The sequence below is a fragment of the Corylus avellana genome, chromosome 6 (assembly GCF_965113065.1).
Source record: "Corylus avellana chromosome 6, dhCorAvel1.hap1.2, whole genome shotgun sequence".
NCBI classification, from domain to species: Eukaryota; Viridiplantae; Streptophyta; class Magnoliopsida; order Fagales; family Betulaceae; genus Corylus; species Corylus avellana.
In genome coordinates, this window is record NC_142495.1 from 7,910,574 (window position 1) to 7,935,399 (window position 24,826).

General features: G+C 34.6%; 2 protein-coding genes and 1 pseudogene across 5 annotated transcripts; 2 read left to right on the plus strand and 1 right to left on the minus strand.

Annotated features, from left to right (window-relative positions):
* Positions 1-1,442: 1,442 nt before the first annotated feature.
* LOC148584824 (uncharacterized) lies at positions 1,443-3,151 on the plus strand. The gene is made up of 4 exons (XM_088517512.1): positions 1,443-1,536; positions 1,624-2,180; positions 2,319-2,550; positions 2,658-3,151. Exons 1-4 carry the CDS (start codon positions 1,443-1,445, stop codon positions 3,149-3,151), a joined length of 1,377 nt encoding a protein of 458 aa, XP_088373638.1.
* Positions 3,152-5,942: 2,791 nt separating this feature from the next.
* Positions 5,943-10,732, plus strand: LOC132186368 (LRR receptor-like serine/threonine-protein kinase IOS1). 3 transcript variants are annotated; one of them, XM_088517309.1, is made up of 13 exons: positions 5,943-6,039; positions 6,131-6,689; positions 6,895-7,376; positions 7,480-7,618; positions 7,698-7,769; positions 7,882-7,953; positions 8,048-8,128; positions 8,783-8,949; positions 9,035-9,261; positions 9,367-9,493; positions 9,704-9,766; positions 9,853-10,042; positions 10,321-10,732. In XM_088517309.1, the coding sequence occupies exons 1-13, from the start codon at positions 5,952-5,954 to the stop codon at positions 10,730-10,732; spliced, it is 2,679 nt and encodes an 892-aa protein (XP_088373435.1). In that variant the 5' UTR covers positions 5,943-5,951. The 3 variants fall into 3 exon arrangements, with proteins under 3 accessions (XP_088373435.1, XP_088373433.1, XP_088373434.1); XM_088517307.1 differs by having other exon boundaries at positions 5,952-6,039; positions 6,131-6,688; positions 6,891-7,376; XM_088517308.1 differs by having other exon boundaries at positions 5,958-6,039; positions 8,783-8,962; positions 9,075-9,261.
* Positions 10,733-15,138: 4,406 nt separating this feature from the next.
* LOC132187820 (inositol oxygenase 1-like) lies at positions 15,139-22,657 on the minus strand (annotated as a pseudogene). Its single transcript, XR_015912680.1, has 11 exons — positions 22,548-22,657; positions 21,142-21,223; positions 20,854-21,021; positions 16,945-17,024; positions 16,306-16,393; positions 16,150-16,202; positions 15,858-15,983; positions 15,652-15,721; positions 15,485-15,563; positions 15,316-15,397; positions 15,139-15,230 (listed from the first exon to the last, which is right to left on the minus strand). The product of XR_015912680.1 is annotated as an inositol oxygenase 1-like (transcript).
* Positions 22,658-24,826: the final 2,169 nt, after the last annotated feature.

Here is a 24,826-nt window from a genome sequence, read left to right on the forward strand (position 1 = left end):
GCAATAGGCATGCACCAAAAGAGATTGCCAAATGGTTTCCTGCCCACGAACATCAATTACTATATATTCTGCTGGACAAGGCAAACATTGGCGTAAAATCCCCATACCCCTCAACAGTGGTCAATGAGATCACAAACATGCTGAATGGCTTTATTCATCCACACGAATTCACATCCGAGCAGGTGAAAAGTAAAATTAAAAAGTTAAAAGCTAATTACACGGATTTCTCAACACTCTTGAAAGGGAATTTTATCACGGGTTTTGGCTGGGATCCAGTGACCAACGTGGTATCTGCATCGGATGCACAGTGGGAACGGCTGAAATATGTATGCCTCTCATCTCCTTTCTCACATTCCATTACAAATTTTAAAAATCTCAACAACTTATTTGCAGCTGACCATTGAATTATTATTTTGCAGGAATACCATGAAAAATACTATCGTTTTAGAGGTGGTGGACCACCATACTATGATCTCCTTTGCAGTATATTTGTTAAAACAACTGCTACTGGGGAGTATGGCCATGCAAGTACAGTCACCCCACCTGTTTCAGAAGAGGGGGATACTGGGTTCGACCTTAATACCCCAGCGCCAGTCATTGACCTGTTAGATGGTGGCGGTGCATCAGCACCAAAGGGTCCGTCCAAGTCTAAAGGAAAGCGAAAAGTATCACATAGTAGGTCACGTGACTCACGTGGTAGTAAGTGTGCGTCCATAGAGGACAAACAAGTTGAGGGTTTCAAACTCCGACTGGATGATATGTTGGACGAGGTTCATAGTATCAGGGAAAGCGTATCGAGAAGGTCATGTGCATCTAGCGCAAAGGAGGAGGACCCTGTTGAGGCTGCAATGGACATACTTAACAGAATGTGCACAGAGATGGACGTATCTGAAGACAAATATTTCCGTGCTGCAGACTATATAACTTACCCAAACAAAGCAAAGGCGGTTATTAAAATGAATGATACATTTAGGAAGAAGTGGCTTCTTAACCATATTTGATAGTTAAGTACGGGATAGTTTGGTAGGGGGTGTAGGACTAGTTAACTTTTAACTATATTTGAGACAATTTGTTAGCTTTTAATTTGACATGTATGCACTCCTATGTTTAATTTGACGTGTGCTTTTAATTTGACATTTATGCACATCTATGTGTAAGTTGACGTGTGCTTTTAATTTGACATGTATGCACACCTATGTTTAATTTGACATGTATGTACTCTTATGTTTAATTTGACCTATATGCACTCCTATGTTATGTATACATGCAATTAAGCCTACTCTTTATTAGCTCGTCTTTTAGATGTTATTCAGATTAACCTTAATTATTTGTATATTCTCTTCATGATACTTCACTTAATGTGTGATTTGAACGGAAACCAATTTGTAATATGACCAAACAAAACTAATTCACTTGATTTGAATGTCGTAGGAGACGTAGACATGAGTGAAAATTTCATGAATGACATAGACATGTATGACATAGACGAGGATGACAATTGGGTGGATGACATAGACGAGGATGACATGGACATGGGTGAGTGGGGACCTGACAATCCAGATTACATTTATCAACATTGGTACGATACACTGGAATAGTCTTATGATCCTACCATCGATCCAGATGCCGATGTGGGTGACGTCAGCGATGATGATGGCATGGATGGTGATGGCACGGATGATGTAATGAGTGATTTGGCCATTTATGAGATGGAGCTAAAAATCATGGGATTGCAACTAGAACTGCATGAATTGAAATCTAAGTTAAAAGGTAAGCGAAGGACAGGTGTACGTCAAAGGACTTCTGGTCTCACAGGAGCGATGTGGGTACATTGGGTGTTGCACAATCCTAACCAGAATACATGCTATGAACGATTTAGAATGTGGCCAGCCACTTACATTGCTCTTTGTAACACATTAGAACAAAATGGGCTTTTACGCCACACCCGAGCTGTTCAGGTAACAGAGCAACTGGCTGCATTTTGTTTGGTCATGTCACAAGGTTGGTCTTGCCGATCCGTGGCTGACAGGTTACAACGATCAACATACTTCGTAAGCGTTTATGTTAGAAAATCGGCAAGAACACTTTGTCAATTGGGGAAATCAGTTTTACAACCCAATCCTGTTCCGCTACCACATCCCAATGTCGCCAATAACGCTATGTACTACCCATGGTTTGCGGTAAGATATCAAAATACTGTATTTTACATTTTACCAAAATGATAAATAGATGCTTTCATGATGTTACTGTTTAAAGGCGAAATTATGTGTTGTATATTTCAACTATGTTATTACTGTTAAAACCACTCTTGCTAGCAGGATTGTATTGGGGCAATTGATGGAACACAAATAGATGCGCGTGTATCAAGTAAAAAGCATATTCACTACCGAGGTAGGAAGTGCACTACAACTCAAAATGTCATGTGCGTTGTGGATCTGGATCTTTGCTTCACATATGTTTATGCTGGATGGGAAGGAAACACGCATGACGCACGTATTTTCACAATGTGCGTTAACGATTCGAGGTTAAAATTTTCGACTCCAGTAGGAGGTATCGTACCATACTAGCTTCCCAAAAATTACAAAGAAATTTGTTCGCATGGGCAACAATTTGAATAAATTAACTAATGATTAATACATATTATACTTCATTTGTAGATGCTTACTACTTGGTGGACTCGGGTTACGGTTTATACCGAGGATTCCTAACACCTTTTAGAAGGGAACGTTACCATCTTCAAGAGTGGCGGGACGGGGGTTTACCAATTAATCAAAGGGAGGGATTTAATCGTAGACACGCGTCGCTGAGGTCAGTTGTGGAACACGCGTTCGGAGTGTTGAAGAACCGTTTTCCTATCATGAGGAAAATGCCTCCATACCCAATCCGCTATCAGCGATTGTTTGTAATCGCTTGTTGTACAATCCACAACTTTATTCGAAAACATTCTAGAGTGGAAGACTTATTATTTAAGGAAGCTCTAAAGGGCTTGAACCCATGGGTTGATGTTACCATGCTGCAGCCATGGGCAGTAGTCCCATATATATCAAGTGGGTTACGGCCAAATCAATCAAGCGACAGCACGAGATATATGGGAAAAATCCGAGATGCACTGGCCCGTCATATGTGGGAACATGGCACTTTCGACCTGTAGTGAGCATGGACAATGGAATTGATGCCATTTAGGTGGTTTATATGGGGCCGTATTTTCTGCTATGACGGTTATTTAGGCTATTTTTAACTTGTTAGATTTGGTAATTGTTTTGTAACGTAACCGATGGTGTATTTTGGTAATCCGTATTTTGGATAATTGGTAGTATGTGTGAAAATGACACTTTCATTTATTACATTTGAAATGTAGTGAATTTGTATACGACGTTTGATATCACGCATATTGTTTGTAGGATAAACTTCACTAAGCCCCCTGAACTTTCATTTGCTCTCACTTTAGACCCCTCTTTCAGTTTTCGAAGTTAGATTAAACGGTTTGACTTTTTTATACCCATTATACCCCCACATTAAAACTACACCGTTTTGGACTTCAAAACTACAACACTCGCCCCGTCGTCGTTTTCGGCATTAAATTTTTTTTTTTTTTTTGAAGCAAAAAAAAAAAAAAAAAAGAAAAAAAAGAAAGGGAGGAGAACGATGGGGTGGCTCCAGCCACCCCTTGGCCAAAATGGGGTGGCCGGACCACCCCATTTTTGGCCAAGGGGGTGGCTGGAGCCACCCCCAGGCCGATCTGGGGGTGGTTCGACCACCCCCATGGCCAAGGGGGTGGTCCGGCCACCCCCTTGGCCCAAAAAAAAAAAAAAAAAAAAAAAAAGGGAAGGGGTGTATTTGGGGGTGGCCGGACCACCCCCAAGGGGCTGGGGTGGTTTCAGCCACCCCACACCGCCGTATGGGGTGGTCCGAAACTACCCCAGCCCTTTAGGGGTGCTCCGGCCACCCCCAAATACACCCCTTCCTTTTTTTTTTGGGCCAAGGGGGTGGCCGGACCACCCCCTTGGCCATGGGGGTGGTCGAACCACCCCCAGATCGGCCTGGGGGGTGGCTGGAGCCACCCCCTTGGCCAAAAATGGGGTGGCCGGACCACCCCATTTTGGCCAAGGGGTGGCTGGAGCCACCCCATCGTTCTCCTCCCTTTCTTTTTTTATTTTTATTTGTTTTTTTTATTTTTTTTTATTTTTTTTTTGCTTTGAAAAAAAAAAAATTAAAAAAAAAAAAATCACGTGCAGCAATTTTTAACCCAATTTTAATGCTTTGTTTTTTTTAAAAAAAAAAAAAAAAAAAATTACAAAGTCAAGATTGGTGTCAGATTGCACTGTAGCTGGAACAGTACAGTTCCAACTACAGTGCGGGACTTCCCCTTGCCAAACGTAGCAGTGGCTAAAATATCAACCCTTTAATGGAAAGATTGATGGAAGATGATGTAATCTGCATTTTTTTTACTAAAAGATAAAACAAGAAAGAAAGATAAAACGTTGCAGAGTTTTTGAGAGAAATTTTTTAACTTGATAATAATTCAATTGAGCGAGTAATTTTACAACATAAATTAGTTTACTTATAGAAGATAAATACTTGCAATAAAGTAAATATACTTCTACTAGTGAAAGTAAACATAATCTTAGTAAAGAAACGTAGTAAACATAATCATATTAGGGAAATGATTTAAAATAGGGATAAATGTAAAATTGGTTCATGTGGTTCGCCTAAATTATAAAATCACTTTCTGTGGTATAACAAATAATTTATAGGTTCTTATAATTAGCCTAAATTATAAATCACTCCCTACAGTATAAAAAATAATTTATAAGTCCTCAGGGTATAGGCTAACATAACAGTTTACTGACAAAAATCAATTTTTATTAAGTAATTTAACAGAATCCGTTACTTTATCACATCATACTGCTATAGCAAAATTAATATAATCACTTATATTCCCAAAATTAACCCTCCCCCATTTTCATCTTTCTCACCACGATTTGAGAGCATTTTGCAAGAATTTGATGATCGCATTTTGTGAAGCGGCTGACGAAAATGAAGATGGAGATGAGGGAGGGTTATGCACGGGGTAAAATTTTGGGGATATACGATATTATGTTAATTTACTATAACTGTATGACGTGCAGTGATGGTTGATGTGTAATCTTAGCTAGCGTCGTAAAAGAGATATGCTAGAATCTAATAAAAACTCTATATTTTGCCCATAAAAGTCAATGTGGCAAGATGTAACATCATTTTATTTTTGTTTTGTCTTTTTTCATACACACAAAAAAAAAAAAAAAAAAATGATTTGGCATCTTGCCATGTGGACTTTTCTCGGCAAAATGTGAAGTTTTTATTAGATTGAAACATTTCTCCGTCGTAAAATGATGTGAAAAATCCTAATTGTCTTTTTTGAAAGTTATAAATTAATAATAACATGTGCCTCGTTTTTATTGGGTAGACGTGCCAAATTGATAGATTTTGTTAAGTTACTTAACGAAAATTAATTTCAGGAAGTAAACTATTATTTTGACATATCTTGAGAACTTATAAATAATTTTTTATACCAGATGAAGTAATTTGTAATTTAGGCGAACTAAGGGGACCTACAAATTATTTTTATACCACATGAACTGATTTGTAATTTAGACCAATTACAAGGACTAATTTTACATTTATTCCTTAATATTATTAAAAAACATATGAGGAGTACACATTATTAAAAAATTTCTCACATAATACGGACACATATCGCTCATAAAGACTGGTTCGTAAAAAATGTATGTAGTTGGCAAGAGAATTAATACTTGTACTAACATGACATTAATTGACTTGCTCAGAGAAAAAAAAAAAAACAAAATATATATATATTTTGATTGTGTTGTTAAAAGTAATCTTTTGCAGTATAAAAAGCATACCCCGGCGGAAAACGTGTTCCAAAAAAGAAGAGGAAGGTTCGATCATAGATGGCGATGGGGTTCAAACATTTCATCTTTGCATTGCTCGCTGGTTTGGCTCTTATACTTGCTGTTCATGCCCAGGATCAACCTGCAGGTATATATCATCATTCATCATCGTCATCTTATTAATCTTTCAGTATATAACTTTTGTTTTGATTATTATTCTTTCATATCTGTCGTCCCAGGCTTCATAAACATAGCTTGTGGGTTAGCAGCGAATACTAGCTTTACGTATACGTATGGGCACACAGACTTAAATTACATTTCAGATGCAACCTTCATAGACACAGGTACAAGTATGAGCATTTCACCTGAAATCAAACGTGCGTATTTTGGAGAGGACACTTCAAAATACGTATGGAATCTCAGAAGCTTTTCTCAAGGAATCCGCAACTGTTACACCATAAACGTCGCAGCAGGCGCTAAATATTTGACCCGAGCAACCTTCTTGTATGGGAATTATGATGGAAAAGATAATTTCCCACTATTTGATCTGTATCTTGGACCAAATTGGTGGGACACGATCCAAGTGAAAAGTTCATCGGATGGTTTCTACAGCGAGCTCATACATGTTCCGTCTCGAAACTATATACATGTCTGTCTCATAAACACGGGCTTGGGGACGCCATTTATATCAGCAATAGAGTTAAGGCCATTGATAAATACCTCCTATGTCACCAAATCTGGATCATTGGCATTTGTTTCTCGCTTCGATGTTGGATCAAAAAGCGAGCAGAGATACTGGTGAGTCATTTTATATGATAGCAAGTCATTTGCATTACTAAAAACAATAAAATTATTTTCATTTTCAGTACTAGCTATGAATTAAGTTATTTATCAAAAAAGAAAAAAAGTAGTGCTGTGAGCCACTAGCTGAGTCAGCTTAAAGGTCTAATTTAAAGTCTTTCTGTAGAACATAAACTCAATTTCCTCCTGTCTTATTAATTAGGTATCCAGACGATGTTCATGATCGCTATTGGGATCCCTATAACGAAGTTGGGTGGACAAATTTAAGTACCCCGCTTATCATTGACTCCCAAAGTCACAATGATTATCAACCACCATCTATTGTCATGAGTACTGCCGCCACACCAGTAGATGATAGAGCTCCCATAAAGTTCAACTGGGACTCAGATGATGCGACATCTTCCAAATATTATGTGTACATACACTTTGCTGAAGTTGTAAAGCTCAAAGCCAACCAGTCTAGATCATTCAACATTACCCTCAACGGGAAGTACTGGGATGGACCCATTGCTCCTCATTACTTATCCTCAAGCACTGTGTCTAGCACATCGCCCATAAGTGGAGAAGCAAAATATGATTTTTCTTTCATCAAAACTCAAAATTCAACACTACCACCCATCCTCAACGCGATTGAGATATATTCCGTGAAATATTTCTTGCAATCAGAAACAGAACAAGGAGATGGTATGTTCTTCCACACATACATACACAAACACACACACACACATATACATATATATTCTAGTTCGCATATATTTGACAAACTGGGGTGCATGTGAAATATTAGTTGATGCCATGGAAAAAATAAAGTCAACATATGCAATGAAGAGAAATTGGCAAGGAGATCCGTGTGCCCCTAAAGCATACTCCTGGGAAGGTCTAAATTGTAGATACGATGGTTATAGTCCACCTAGAATCACATCCTTGTAAGTCTTTGTATTATTTTTATGACTTTCCAACTTATTGACTCTTAATTTAAGTTATTGTAAAACTTAAATACCTCAGGAATTTGACCTCAAGTGGACTAATTGGAGAGATATCTGCCGACATATCAAACCTCGTAATGTTACAATATTTGTAAGTATCCACAATTTACATGATTAGATGATCTAGAAACATGAGGATAATTGCCAAAGTACATATTTTCTACCTCAACAAATATTAAATATAAGTACTTTGTTCATTTCAGGGATCTTTCTAACAATAGCTTAACCGGATCGGTGCCTGATTTTTTGTCTCAATTGCAATACTTGACTGTCTTGTAAGTTACTTTTTATGTGAAGAATGATGCTACAAATTTCATCATTAGAGAAGTAGGTGGGAAAAAAAATTAATCATTCTACCTTTCGATGCAGAAACTTAGAACGAAATCAGCTGTCTGGTCCAATTCCAGCTGAACTAATTGAAAGATCAAAGAATGGTTCATTATCTTTAAGGTATGATTTTTGTCAAAAACAATAAAAACCTTACTATTACAATTTTGGGGAAACTACAATTACTCCCGTGTAATTATTATCCTATTTGCAAGGTCCTCTTTTGTTTGATTTTTGCAATTTCCATCTTCCCCATTAATCAAGCATTAGGATTGCAATGTCCCTTCCACACCCAAAATGATAAAAATACAGAAGAAAAAAAAAAAAAATTCATAAAAAAATCATAAAAAATGAAAAAGGCAAAAGTTCAGGAAAGAAACGAAAAAAGTAAAGATATCATAAAAAACGAAAATAAGGTTATGAACCTTTTGCTTTTGTTTTTTGTTTTTTTTTTTTCTTTCCTTTTTCCATTTTGTTTTTAAATTTTTTTTCTTTTAATTTTGGTTTTTTCTTATTTTTCTTATTAATATATATATTTTTTAATTTTAGGGTATTTTGTCATTTTGGGGTGTAAAGAGAACATTTCAACTTTAATGATAGATTGGGGGATATCACAAAAAATGGAAACATTTGATAGAACATTGCAAATAGAGTAGTAGTTAGAGGGGGTAATTATAATTTTTCCTATAATTTTTCTTTAAGTGCAAATTGCAAAATTTTCATGAATTTCAATTGTAGGCTTTTTGATAATGCCACCAACAGTACTATCATTCCAAGTGTGGGTGACAATAGTAATTCAAAGCTATGTGGATCTGGTTCCTGCAAAAAGAAGAACAACATTGTTGTTCCAATAGTAGCATCACTTGGTGGATTGCTGATCATCTCATTGATTGTTGCTGCTACCTTGTTAGGACTTAGAAGAAAACGAAAAGATAAAACTAAAGGTGAAAATTTTAACCATATGATTCATATCGACATTAACAAAAAAAAAAATTCTCCTTATATACTTACTGATGATTTTAGCATTAGCATTTGCAATGGTAGACACTAAATCCAATATTCAAAAGGCATTATTGGAGTCAATACAACGACAATTTACATATTCTGAGCTCATAAATATTACAAACAACTTTGAGAGGATTCTTGGTAAGGGTGGATTTGGAACAGTTTACCATGGCAACATAGGTAACACTCAAGTAGCAGTGAAAATGATATCTCCATCATCAACTCAAGGGTTTCAGCAATTTCAATCAGAAGCAAGTAACTGTAACTCATAAAAGCTCATATATATATATATAGAGAGAGAGAGAGAAAGAGTCTTACATTGATACTAAAATTAATGTGATACTTTGTAATTACACGTTAAACTTCTTATGAGGGTTCATCATAAAAACTTAACTACTCTTGTTGGATATTGCTATGAGGAAAATAACATGAGGCTCATTTATGAGTACATGGTCAACGGAGACTTAAAAGCACATCTTTCAGGTTTGAAATAATACGCAAAAGTACTTCATGTTCTAGCTTATTAAATCTTATCCTCCTCTGAGAAGATTTTTTTTTTTTTTTCTAATTTTAGAATTAGAGAAATAAATTCCTTTTAAATTTTTTCTTATTCATTAGTACTATATAATCGGTGTTAAGTTACTTTGAATAACAAAGTATACCAAGGTTTATGCATTTTATTAACGGATGCAGGTGAGAAGGCAAACATATTGAACTGGGAACATAGACTTCGAATAGCGATGGATGCCGCACAAGGTTAGCATAGAGTTGATTTGCATAATTCCTCCTTTATAATGTCTTTTTTGTTGTTTCCTATAAATGTTGTGGTTATGAATTTGTAGGATTGGAGTATCTGCACAATGGTTGCAAGCCACCTATAATTCACAGAGATGTGAAACCCACAAACATCTTGTTAAATGAAAATTTCCATGCCAAACTAGCTGATTTTGGGCTATCCAAATTTTTTTCTACCGATAGTGAAACTCATGTGTCAACTGTTGTTGCTGGCACCCCTGGATACTTGGACCCCGAGTGAGTATTTCTGTTATCGTTTATTTTACTTATGATCATCTTCAACATTTATTTTCTTTGCCAATAAAAGAGTGACATTTATATTCCACGAAATTATGATCCATTATGAAATGAAATTGAAATCCAAATGATATGGTGGTAATAAAGACGAAATGGATTTGATATTGGGCATTAGACAATTAAAAACCTTATGATATTAGAAATCAAGGGAGTTGCCAACTTTTTTCAATAATAAATTTGCTTACAAACTTGAAAAATTAACATGCTTTAACTTGCAGATACTACATATCAAACTGGTTAACTGGCAAAAGTGATGTTTATAGCTTTGGAGTCGTTCTTTTGGTGATAAGCACAGGTCGACCTGCAATAGAAGGATCCCATGAAAAGACACACATAATTCAATGGGTGAGTCTCATGCTTGATAAAGGGGATATAAAAAATATTGTTGATACAAGGTTGTGTAGAAACTTCAGTATCAACTCTGCTTGGAAAGTTGTCGAAATAGCAATGGCTTGTGTAGCTCGAACTTTGGCTAAAAGGCCAACTATAAGTCAGGTAGTGGCCGAACTAAAGGAGTGTTTGGCAATTGAATTAGCTCACACAATGGAGGGCCAAGAGGACAAACCAACGAATTCAATTGAAGTTATCGACATGGATCAAACTCCTGAAGTGATTCCTTTAGCGCGTTAAAATATTGTCGAGTCTTGAACCTTTTTTACTTTCTGTAATTTTTTTTAGTGCATGCTATACTTCAAATGAATTATCTATGATGGTTCTATATATTGGATCCATAATTGTGATAGGTCCCATATTTTGATATTCAAATTGAAATAATCTCCATTTCGAGTAGGAGAGAGACCACATGCATATTGACTTACAAAAATTATTAGACTTTTCAGCCGACACAAGGCTATCATTTACGTCCTATATATAAACACAGAAGCCGTATATCCATTGGATCCATTTAGGACTAAAACCAAAACATTAAAGTGGTAGTCTAAAATGCCAATAAGTGTCCCTTTAATATTCAAATCAAATAAAGAAATAAATAAATAAATACAAATTAAATCATATTGAGGAATTTAGAACAAATAACAAAGTTAGTCTATCTAAGATTCTTCTTTCTCAACGTCAAAAAGTCTTATATTTCATACAATCGTTTGAAAAAAAAAAGAAAAAAAAAAGAGATTTTCGTTATATTTAAATTTCAAAGATATTTTCAACAAAACATCTTCGGAAAGAATTGTAGAAAATATTTTTATTTTGCTTTGGGTTTGGATTTTCTAAATCCTCACACGGAGAATTTTGCTCATGTAGGCCAATAAAAGAACTAAGAACAAAAGCAAACCCAAAAGAAGTCCTATATTGCTTTCTCCATCTCCATCCAAAGACAGCAACAAGCACTAACTCTCTTTCAAACACCACAAGGCAATGTGCAAAGCTAAGAGAAGTTTTGAACACGTCTCTCCACCAACTAGCAAGCTGAAATTGTTTATGCAATCACTTTTTAATTTTGATCAGTTTAATTTTTTTTATTAATCCAAATTTGCGATTTTATCATACAAACTTTTCATTTTCCACAAAATTTTGATCATTCTAAATTGAGTTTGATTTATTCAAATATTCAACCATTGATTTTTCTTCATTTCAGCTCCAAACTTGTCTTGAACACAATACTCGATCTTAAGTAATTTTATGTGGCCTATTTATTTCTTACTAAGAATAATGTGACTATTAAAATCACATTTTGATAGAAATTCAATAATGATCAATTACAAGTTCAATAGTAATTTTAATAACCAGATCATTCTTAGTTGGACACAAGTAGGACACCTAAAATTACTCCTCGATCTTACATCTAAAATTATTTTGCTACTGAATTAGGCAATTCAAAAATCTAACCAAACTCACCTTTTGGCAATTATATTAAACCACAAAACTAGAATAAATAAAGATACAATTAATGAATTACAACAGAAATTCTATTAAACCACTAAACTAGAATTCCTCTATTATTCATTGATAGAGATCTTGTTTCCTAAAACACTCACAAAACATATAAATGTGGAATAAGAAAAAAAAAAAAAATGTAACATTAATATCACAAATTTGAACATAATATTAATCATTAAAAAATCACAAAGTCTATTTGATCACAAAATATCAACATAGATTAGACAAATAGTACCAAAACCAACATCACTACTCCCCATGTCTTCAAGCACTCCCAAAATATCTTCCCCTTTTTTCTCACAAAATGACAAAGGGTTTCAAATGAAAGATTTAGTATAGTGTCTTGCAACAAGCAATTCAAACAAACCAAATTATTCACCTATATATGCACATTGGAATGAATATAGCTACGAAAAATAGTATGCTAATGAATATGAGACAAGTTATTCTTTTATCTCACATTTTTTTTTTTTTTTCAAATTTATTATTAGAACTATTCTGATGAGCTCCATTAGATTTTGACAAATTAGTTATAAACACCAAAATCAGCGGTTGTTGTTAAGACATTTGTTATTAATAGAATCATGACTGATCTTTAGAAAGGGTGACAAAGGATAATGACCAAAAAAAAAAAAAAAAAAAAAAACGTACATTAAATATATAACAGGTGGATTCAGTCTCAACGGAAGTGTAAGGATTCATTTTATTCATACAATAAAGGTAGAATCAGAAAGTTTGAGTAGCTAGGCTCATGGAGACCCATTCTCAGACTTGGCGATAGGAGGAGTAGCGCAACACTTGCAACCAGGGGACCATAACAATTTTTAGAAGCTAGCTATAACAATTTGAATAATCAGTAATATTTTTTTTGAGGAAGTGGGAGGACCATGGCCCCAGCCAATCCCCCTCCCTCCGTCTCTGCTTGCAACAAGAGCCCATTGGGGGATGTGTGCAACATACACAAGCAGGGCAAATGGGTCCTGAAGCTGCAACACAAATTGTAAATAAAACTTAAAATCTTGCCATATAAAAGCTGCTGAATTAATGGTAATGGGTTTTTTCTTTTTCCTCTTTGAGTCAATCGAGCTGCATCAGACGTTGACATTGGAGATAAGATGATTGCAAATATAAAGAGCGTCACCCAAGTAGACCTCAAAGAGTTACCTACTTACCTGCATGAGCCATTGCTTAATGTAATAGATCTGCTGAGATGAATTACTCCCTTTGTTAATTAACATGGTTGGGTATGTTTATATATATAGCTACTCGATCTGTGCCTTTGAATCACACGGCACTTGGTTACCCATCTGCTGCTTTGTTTGAATAGGAAGGCGGATTAAGAGCTTGTTTGAGATTGCGTTTGAGGGTCCTAAAAATGTTTTTAACACTCAAGAAGGCCGTTTGAAGAAAAAAGTACTCGTTTGGTAAAAAAATTAAAAGCGTTTTTAAAGGTCCGAAAAGCCTAAAAATGGTCAAAGCGCACTTTTGGCAAAAGCTTAAAAATGAAGTTTTTGTCTAAAAGCTCTTTTTGACTTAAAAGCTCTATTTTTCAAACGCAATTCCAAACATGCTCCAAGTCCTAGAGATTGACTTCTGACTTTGCTGAAGTTATGATTTATAACCCGAAAAAATACATTTTATCTTCTGACTTTTGACATCAAATGTTGAAAAAGTGACATTTAACTCGCCAAAAGTCTAATTATAACAAGGTCAGGTCTTAAAAGGTGAAGTGCGCATGACGCACTCAAACCAAAATAACGAAAAAAGATGACAAAGAGTGTAACTTGTCACATTTAAATACTTTGAGTTAGTCAAAAACGCGAAAAAGTTGATGATATACTTCAAGAAGTGACGTGGATTTTCCCCTTTATAATTTATAATTTAGCTTAGAAGCAATTTGACAAAGCTAGGTCAATGATCTAATATTGCTACTCATCTTTTGATATCCGAGCCTATGCTTGACTTTTGCAGATCACAATATAGGAAAATTTTATGGGTGTCTTGAGCACAATTCTGAATTTGTTAACCATTTTTGAATTATTTTAATCTGAACTGAGATTACTTCTTACGTCTGGAGTAGAACTTTGAATCCCATTGGTCTGCATCTAGAAAAACGTAAAAAAAATTGACCAAACTGGATTCCATTATAAGCTTCACATAAATAATTAGCTATCTAAAATATGGAGCTATTAAAGAAAAAAAAAAAAAAAAATCAAATTTCGCAGTATTTGAGCTAAACATGACCTCAATAAATATTTAAAAGATATTTTGGGGCAGTTTTAATTTGCTGCATATATATATATATATGATCATCCTCTGTTATTAAGAACAAAAATGAATAATGAGACATTCTTTTTGTTTTTTTTTTTTTTTTACTTTTTTCTTTGTCAATTTTCCTCAAATCCTTACTGAGAAAGATTTTGGCAGACACAAATTTTACATCCGAGAGGGCAAGTAGTGTCCACATCAATATCCCATATTATGGAAATACATTTTTCATATCATCGTTTCATATTCTGTTTTTGGGGTTTTTTTTTTTTTTTAATTTATTGAAATATTTTTGTCTTACTAAAAAAAAAAAAATTAGGGGCCAATTTTGTCTTTTTCCTGGCCTTGTGGGACATTGTCAATTGTTTGGTAATTTATAAGTGACATTGTCGCAATTAAAAATTTGGAGGAGGATATTGTCAATTGGATGGTAGTTTGGAATTAGGATCCTCTCAAGTTTATTTGAACTGGATAATATCCGGTTAATTATAGTAGATGACTATTTTTGTCATCTCAAAAAGCAAAAATACAAAAATACTCATCCAATATATTATATTTGAACTGGAGAGGATCTTGTTCCTGTAGTTTGAGGGGTGTATGTAGACTTTTCTCTTAAATTTATCTCTTTCTTAAGGTTTTTGAATAATTAGTTATTTAATATGGTTTTTGAACTCCGTTTAGTCAATTCAAGTTAAATATTTCACACTTATTGAAAAGAAATAGAATTAAAATTGCAAACAAAATACAGCTACAGCATTATTTCATACATGATCACTAGCATTAAACCAAAAAAAAAAAAACAAAAAAAGAAGGAAAGATTCAACTACCTCTCGAAAAGTAACCTGATATACTCTCAACAACTAGCTGTATATATAATATAACAGATAGGTAAGCAATCTGATGCATATCTTGACTCGTCAAGCTTCAAATCCCCTCAGTTTCACCATTTTAGCTTGGCAGGGAAGTACTGCAACAACGTACAACAACATAGTTCATGTTAACAACAAATAATTAACCAAATAATGTAGCAGATAAAAGGGAAGAATCATCACCTTTTCAATGAGGGAAATATAGTATGGTTTAACCTTTTCCACATCAATTAGAACTTTGCTCTTGCTGTAAAGATCATACTTGCTACATAAAAATTAAAAATTAAAAATTAAAAAAATTAAAAAAAAAAAAACATCCATAATCAAGAGAGAAGCATGCATGTTATCTTACTTGAAAATTTCAAGCCATTTCAGATTCTCAACATCCTCCTCATTCATTAAGTGCTTGTATGCCCCTGATTTATGTAATGCTGCAATTAATACCAAATATCTCCATTAGAGAATTAACTGATTTAATTAACTTATAGAAATTAATTACATATTTTCGTATTTAATTACCATAGAATGAGTGGTATCTGATGATGAAAAGACCCGCTGAAGGTAGAGTGGTTTTATTCTCCTTTGCCACCTGAAAAACATGCCTAGCTAATTAAGTTGTAGATTATCATGCATATAACTGCAATTAATTATGGACTAAAACATTAATTTAATGTATATTAATGTCGTGGAATTTAAATTGTTTGTTTTGGCTTAGAAAGATGTACCAAATACATGTAGTCGTCGTGTCCCCAAGACATCATTACATTGTTAAGTCTGCATCTGTCGGAGTAGTAAACTCCATATTTAGTATTGTAAGCAGAATCGTTAGCGTCGGGATTTTCCTTGAAATACTGTATGTGGTCAAGATCGAGTTCAATACTAGCTTCGATTAATTTCATTGACCAAAAATTATTAGAAAAAAAAATTAAAATTAGAAATTAAGTAAATGCCTTGTATTAATTAATCATGCTTGTCTCTCCTAGCTAGAGTGTGAAATTTGTGGAACAAATTAATTACCTTGTGATGGACAATATATTCGTCAAAAGCACACCCAACTGGGTACGTGTCACCTGTATTAACTATATATGGGTTCATGATTCAATGAAATGAAATTGGGGGAAGTTATATAATATTTATTTTCTTTATATTAAGTGAAACGAAATATATACTCACCGACAACAGCCCATTGTGGAAGTCCACCAAAGCTAGGAAGAAGAAGCACCTTTCCAAGATCTAAAGCAAAATATTGTGACAAAATTAGGTAAGAGCTCCTCCTAAAACCTATAATTTTTTAAAGAATAATACTATTTACTTCACTCGTACATGATTGTCAAACAATTAAGATGATGTGAAACAGTTTACTAAATGGCATTAATAAACTTCTTATCAATTACTTAAAAAAATAAAAGGGAAAAACTTTACAAAACTCCCTATGAACTTTCACGCATTTTGAAAGTATTTTCTCAAAGTTCAAAACTTTCGATTAATGGTATTAAACTTTTAAATTTATTTCAATTATCTTATTCCGTTAGAAATTTTTTGTTAAATCTTGCCAAAATTGCTAAAATATCCATTTTTTTATTATTATAAATAAAATAAAATAAAAAATTGTAAAGATTCAGGCTTTACTTTTGCAATATTTTTACAACATCTTTGCAATATTTTTAATTATAAGGGTATTTTGGGCATTTTGAAAACAATTAACGGAAAATTCTAATTAAAGGAAATAATTAAAAGAAATTGAAAGTTCTAAACTCTTAATTGAGATTTTTTAAACTTTGAACAGTAATATAAAAACGTGTGGAAGTTCATTTGGATTTTCTGAAATAAAAAAAATAAACAAATAAAAAAAATACCATGAATAAGGCCAGTGAGGTGCAGCCAATCCTCACACTACAAAAAAAACAAGGTTTAGTAACGCTTGGAATAGAGGCGCTTTAATAAAACATCCCCTTATAGGGACGTTTTATTGTGTAAACGACACAAAATAAAATTAGCAATGCCTGCGCAAAAAAACGTCCCCTTAATTCGGGACATTCCAATAGGACATACCCCAATTTAGTTAATTAAGTGCGCTTAGCTGGCAAGTGTCCTTAATTCAAGACGCCCGCTATCTAGGCGCCCTTAGTTAGGAACGCCTGCCAACTAGGCGCCCCTAATTAAGTGCACATGGCTCGCAAGCGCTCATAATTAAGGGCACATGGCTAGCAAGCGCCCTTAATTCGGGACGCCTACTATCCAGATGCCCTTAATTAGGGGAGACTGCTAGCTAGGTGCCCTTAATTAAGTGCGCCTGGCTGGCAAGCGCCCCTAATTAAGGGCACTTGGCTGGGAAGCGCCCTTAATTCGGGACGCCTGCTATCCAGGCGCCCTTAATTAGGGGCACCTGCCAGCTAGGCGCCCCTAATTAAGTGCGCCTGGATGGCAAGCGCTCCTAATTAAGGGCGCTTGGCTGGCAAGTGCCCTTAATTCGGGACACCTACTATCCAAGCACCCTTAATTAGGGGCGCCTGCCAGTTAGGCGCACTTAATTAAGTGCGTTTGGCTGACAAGCGCCCCTAATTAAGGGCGTCTGGCTGGCAAGCGCCCTTAATTAAATGCGTTTGGCTGGCAAGTGCCCTTAATTAAGGGCGCCTGGCTTGCAAGCGCCCTTAATTAAGTGCGCTTGGCTGGCAAGTGCCCTTAATTAAGTGAGTTTGGCTGGCAAACGCCCCTAATTAAGGGCACCTGGCTTGCAAGCGCTCTTAGTTCGAGACGCCTGCTATCCAAGCACCCTTAATTAGGGGCGCCTACCAGCTAGGTACCCTTAATTAAGTGCACATGGCTGGCAGGCGCCCCTAATTAAGGACGCTTGCCATCTAGGCTCCCTTAATTAAGGACGCCTGCCAGCTAGGCGCCCTTAATTAAGGGTGCCTACAGGAATTAAATTATTATTGTGGCCTATCCCGATAATTTCTGAATTAGTATTATTATTTTTTTTATATCACATAGATTAATTTTTATTCTAGACAACCACATTAACTGATTTTGCATTTATATATTTTTTAGTTTAAGTCTCTTTTAAATGTTTTTTAATATTTAGTATTTACTTTTTATTTTTATAAATAAATTTATAAGTGTTTTTTAATTTTAATATATTTATATTTTTTGTTTTTGCGAGCGGGAACTTAATTTTCCTTTTGATTCCTCAGCTCCCGCTCTAAGACTTAATTTCTCCCTCAATATATATTTTCCTTAACCTTTCCCCGCGCGGCCCGCCTGTCCCCCCTCTCTGCATCAGGATATATATATATATATATATATATATATATATTAGATCCCTACCCTCTCCCCTCTCCCTCAATATATATCGATCCATATCTCTCTCTACGGCGCTAGTCGCCCCTCTCTCAATCTCGATTTTCCTATCTCTCTCTTCGGTGCCCAGTGACCCACACGTTTGGCCATATTGCAGAATTAAGTGGATCGGAATACCTCTTCTTTTTTTTTTTTTTTTTTTTTTTTAAAAAAAAAAAAAAAATTATTGTTTTTCCTTATCCTTTATTATCATGTTCCTTTGTTTTTCCTCTTTATTGGTAGTGCCAGAATAGTCTACTTTACTATCCAAAATTACTCGTCAAGATTGGTGCCATTTTTTGAATTTTAATTGCCTTATGTAAATTCTTTGAAAAAGTTGTATATATACCATTGTGGAAGAAACATGATGATCTTCTGGAGTCCGGAATATACCTTAATTAGGGGCGCGCTTGCCAGCCAGGCATCGTTAATTAAGGGTGCCTAGCTGGTAGGTGCCCCTAATTAATGGCGCTTGCTATCTAGGTGCACTTAATTAAGGGCGCCTGGATAGCAGACGCATCGAAATTATTTTTAGTTATATAGGAGAATTAGCTGCTCAAACATTAAGTTATATAAAAATAACTTAAACACAATAAATGATAAAAGATAAAGGAAGAACAACATAAAATTTGAAATTCTAATGTTGGCTTATCTTTTATCCTTTAATGTCGGCTTATATAACTTAAACACAATAAAAATTATTTTATGCTGTTTAAATGATAAAAGATAAAGGAAGAACAACATAAAATTTGAAATTCCAATGTTGGCTTATCTTTCATCCTTTTATCTTTTATCCTTAAATGTTGGCTTATATAACTTAAACACAATAAAAATTATTTTATGTTGTTCTTCTTTTATCTTTTATCCTTTTATAGGGGAACTAGTTGCTCAAACACAATTCATTACTATTGACTTAAGAACATATATATGATTGCATAATATGCATTTGCATCTATTTATATATAGGTGAGAATGAATTAACAAATGAAGATGAGCATGCAGCTGATGGAGAAGGCGACCATTGTGGATCATCACAAAGTATGTGGAGATCTTCATATCTTAGTCAATTGTAATATAATCTAATTATATATAGGTTTGAACTTTCAAAATAGTTAGATATAGGTTTGAAATTTATTTATTTATTTATTTTTTTTTGGTTTTATCATTTGCAGGTAATCGTTAAGTGACGTACGTATACTTGACCTGTTAGGTTGAGTATGTATTTGACGCCAAATGCTAAGCGAACTCGTTGATATATTTTATTTCATATGTAATATACAATTTTTGTGAACTCTTTTAAGAGGTGGTACACTTTGTGTTTATGATATCGTTTTTGGATATTTTATTTCATATGTATGGTACAATTTTTGTTAACTCCTTAAGATGTGGTACGTACACTTTGTGTTTATGATATCATCATTTTGAATTTAAATGCCTTATGAGATTTGAGATTGTATATATGGATTAGATATGTATTGTGAGATATATATGTATAAAATTGTATGAGATTGATGAATGGAGAAAATATTTATGGATTAATCCAATATTTATGGAGAAAATACGCAATACAATATTGTATTGCGTATTGTATATCAGAAGAAAATAAAAAATATATATGAATTGCATGGGAAAAATATTTTCTCTAAATATTAATTATTGGAGGCGCTTCGCAGCGTGGAAGTGCTTCCATATAGAATTAGGGGCCATTTACACTCAAGCGCCCCCATTTATGAAAGGGGGCGCTTGCCCACCTGAGCGCCCCCTTTTTAGAATGAGGGCGCTTCTTAGGTAAGCGCCCCATTTTTTAGGCAAGCGCCCCCATTTATGAAAGGGGGCGCTTGCCCACCTGAGCGCCCCCTTTTTAGAATGAGGGCGCTTCCTAGGTAAGCGCCCAATTTTTTAGGCAAGTGCCCCCATTTAAAAAGAGGTTGCTTCCTAGGCAAGCAACCCCTTTTAAAAAAGGGGCTGCTTGCCTAGGAAGCGCCCTTATTTTAAAAAGGGGGCCCTTGTCTAGGAAGCGCCCTCATTCTAAAAAGGGGGCGCTTGATTAGGAAGCGCCCCCTTTTTTAAATGGGGGCGCTTGCCTAGGAAGTGGCCCCATTTTAAAAAGGGGGCGCTTGCCTAGGAAGCGTCCCCATTTTAAAAAGGGGGCGTTTTTCACAACTACGCGCCCCCTTTTAAAAAGGGGGCGCTTTGTTTCAAACGTCCCATTTTCGAGGCATTTTTTCGTAAAAAAACGTCTCAATCTTAAATTCTAGTCGCCATAAAAACCGACATGTCCCAAGTGCCCCTAATTAAGCGTTGCGAAATCAATAGGGACGTTTTTTTAGCCAAAAATGCCACAAATAACCATGTCACTAAACCTTGTTTTTTTTGTGGTGTCATTGGGATAGTCCTTTCTAATGGCTTCAGCAGTTTGTAACAAATGCTCGATTTGGGCTCGTCCAAGTCCGGATCGGACTCGTCAACGACTTCATTCAGAAGTTCACAACATTCCCATATGCTCATCTCCATCCTCTCCAATTTTCCATACTCTTCTCTCGTCTTCTACACCTGCATTTTATTATTAACAGAAAATATATTTATCTATCTAGTTAAAATTGTAAAATATAGATTTTTTTTTTTTTGGGGGGGATTGGATGAATAGATAAGATGAATATTCCATTTCCTTACAAAGCCATAAGTCTGGTTAATGTGATTGATCCGGTAGAAGTTTTCCACGCCTTGTTGTCTGTCACTCTCAGCATCGTAATCCCTGTTTTGAATTTTTCGTACAAGTTTATCAACAAAAATAAAATAAAAAATTAAAAAATTAAAAAAATTAAATTAAATACCTAATGTTAGGTGGGCTACTGGGCCCATTTCTAGGGTAACAATAACTTAAGGGAAAACTTCACTAAGGACCCCCAAACTTCCACCCGTTTTGAAATACCCCCTCTGAACTTCAAAATTTCTCAATTTAGTCCCCTGAACTTTCAATTGCTTTCAATTTGGACCCCTCCGTCAGATTTTAAACGTCACATGACGTTTATACCCCTGACTTTTGTATAAAATTCCAACTTCTAAAACGTGTTTTTATTTTTAAAAAAACATAAATCAGGGATATTTTGGTCTTTTTTTGAATTTTTAACGGCTAAAATTAACGGAAAGGTCCAAATTGAGAGCAATTGAAAGTTCAGGGGACCAAATTGAGAGATTTTGAAGTTCAGGGGAGGTATTTCAAAACGGGTGGAAGTTTGGGGGTCCTTAGTGAAGTTTCCCCATAACTTTTAATGACAATTTGTGTTAAGGTATCCGAGTTCTGATTGTATCAAATCATAAGTATATAATCATTTTTGGATTGTTAATTTTGTGTGTTCGTGAGTTATATAAATATTTGTTAACCATAAATATCGCATGTCGAATTTGGGTCTTATCCAAATACTAATTTAATTAAACGAATCAGACCTCTCAATCCTAAAGTACTAATTTATGTTGACCGTGTTTGCAATAACAATGGTTGAAACTTGAAACTAGGCCACTTATATATGCTCCATCAAGAAGTCTCATGGGCCGAACTAGATATAGGAATGACAGATCCAATAGAGTATTTTGGTCTTGCCTTGACAAATATCAACAACAATAATGATATAATACTAATTAATATTTGGTGATCCCTTGGGAAAAACCTTTTATCTCACGTACGGACCAATCATTTGTGCCATTTACTATCATAACACTTTAGCTTTAGCAAATATCAACATCTTCTCTCCAATCTGACAAGAAAATATCAACCTTTTTATGAAACTCCAATCTCATGAAGAGATCACGATAAATCTTTTCCTTTGGTTTGTAAAAAGCAGGAAAAAAAAATCTACTAAATATAAAAATTTTAGGAACCGTTGGATATTTTGATGCAACCCCCAAATTTGCAGATCAAAGCTGATCCACCGCATATATTATTCATATTCAGTGCTTAAAATTACATCTCTTAGGATATTATCCACCGCATATATTACATCTCTTATTCATATTGCAATTTTTTTTTGAGATTTTTTTCGGTTTTAATTAAATAATAAAATTACGCAAAAGGAGCAGACCTAAAGGTTTGAACGAATGAGTTGATCTGTGGCACAACAAATCCACCATCCAACACCAATTCCTTCTCATCAACAGGGACCTTGTATTCCTCTGCTTCAACGCCTGTGATTTAACCCAATATATATATATATAAAGTCTACCACCAGGGTTCAAGGGAGAAATGTTAGGTTTCATTCTCCTAACTATTTTTTTTAAATAAATTTAAATTTATTATTAGATTTGTAGACTTACATGTGAGTCTTACATATTTTAACAAAAAAAATATGCATGAAAATAATTGATAAATAGTTAGGATAATGAGACTCAACGTTTCTCGGGTCGACGGGGACAGGCACTCTTTACACGATCGGCCATGCCCATTTGACAAATTCAAATGCTGAATAGTCTGCTGCATAGAAAAATGGGCACTGGATATGTGTCTTCTACCATGACAAGTACTCGCAAACGTTGGCTCAATTAATTGTTGCCCAACTGCTCTTCAATAGTGGCGGCTGATGGTGTGGCTGTTACTTCATATCAGCCTCTAACATTCAACGATGATGGGGCATATTTCTTACGAAATTTAGTGATGAGGTGACAGTGCGATAGAATGTATTTGATGGGGTGCAATTTTGAATATTATAAAATATTTTAATTTTTTTTTATTGGATACTACTTAATTTTTAAATGAGATGATTAAAATTTTGATAAGGGGATCATAAATTCGTGTTGCAAAAATATTAAAATATAATATCGAAAGAGGAATTGTTATCATGAATGGGTGACTCTCCACAGTTTTAGTGAAGCGATAACAGAACATCACTCTCACCTCTTTGTTCTTTGCGGGAACAGGTGACAAAGAAATTAGAGCAAATCTGTAACGCTCTACTATTGAGTTGAATAGACAACGGGACATTACAATAACTCTTTTTTGTTTGGTAGGAAGATGAAATTACTCTTCAGGCTTATCCCCAATACAAGTGAATGCAAACATTACTTTTCAAGAGTCAACTGTGAAGTCAATTATACCCTTCCAAACAAGTTGACGATAGCCTCTTGGCATATAGTGGCTAAAATATCAACCCTTTAATGGTAAGATTGATGGAAGATGATGTAGCAGAACGCTAAGTGTCAATAATCAGAAGCATTTGCATTTTTTTATTAAAAGATAAAATTTTGCAGAGCATTTGAGAGAAATTTTTTGACTTGATAATAATTCAATTGAGTGAATAATTTTACAACACAAATTTGTTTATTTATAAAAGAGAAATATTTGCAATAAAGTAAACATACTTCTACTAGTGAAAGTAAACATAATCTTAGTAAAGAAACTTAGTAAACATAATTCTAGTAGGGAAATGGTTTAAAATAGGGATAAATGTAAAATTGGTGGATGTGGCTAGTCTAAATTACAAATCATTCTATGTGGTATAACAAATAATTTATAGGTCCTTGTAGTTGGCCTAAAATCACTCCCTGTAGTATAAAAAATAATTTATCAGTCCTCAGGGTATAGGCTAAAATAACAGTTTACTAACTAAAATCAATTTTTGTTAAGTAATTTAACAAAATCCGTTACTTTGTCACATCATACTGCTATAGCAAAATTAATATAACCTCTTATATTCTCAAAATTAACCCTCCTCCATTTTCATCTTCCTCACCACGATTTGAGAGCATTTTGTGAGAATTTGATGATCGCATTTTGTGAAGCGGCTAATGAAGATGAAGATGAGAGAGGGTTATGTATGGGGTAAAATTTTGGGGATATAAGATATTATGTTAATTTATTATAACTGTATGACGTGGAGTGGTGGCTGATGTGTAATCTTAGTTAGCGTTGTAAAAGAGATATGCTTAAATCTAATAAAAACTCCATATTTTGCCCATAAAAGTTCATGTGGCAAGATGCAATATTATCTTATTTTTGTTGTCTTTTTTCACACAAAAAAAAAAAAAAAAAAATGATGTGGTATCTTGCCATGTGAAGTTTTTATTAGATTGAAACATTTTTCTGTCGTAAAATGATGTGAAAAATCCTAATTGTCTTTTTTGAAAATTAGAAATTAATAATAACACGTGCCTCATTTTTATTGGGTATAATGTGCCAAATTGATAGATTTTGTTAAGTTACTTAACGAAAATTGATTTTAGAGAGTAAACTATTATTTCGGTATACCTTAAGGACCTATAAATAATTTTTTATACCAGATAGAGTGATTTGTAATTTAGGCGAACTAAGGGAACCTATAAATTATTTTTATACCATATGAAGTGATTTGTACTTTAGACTAACCAC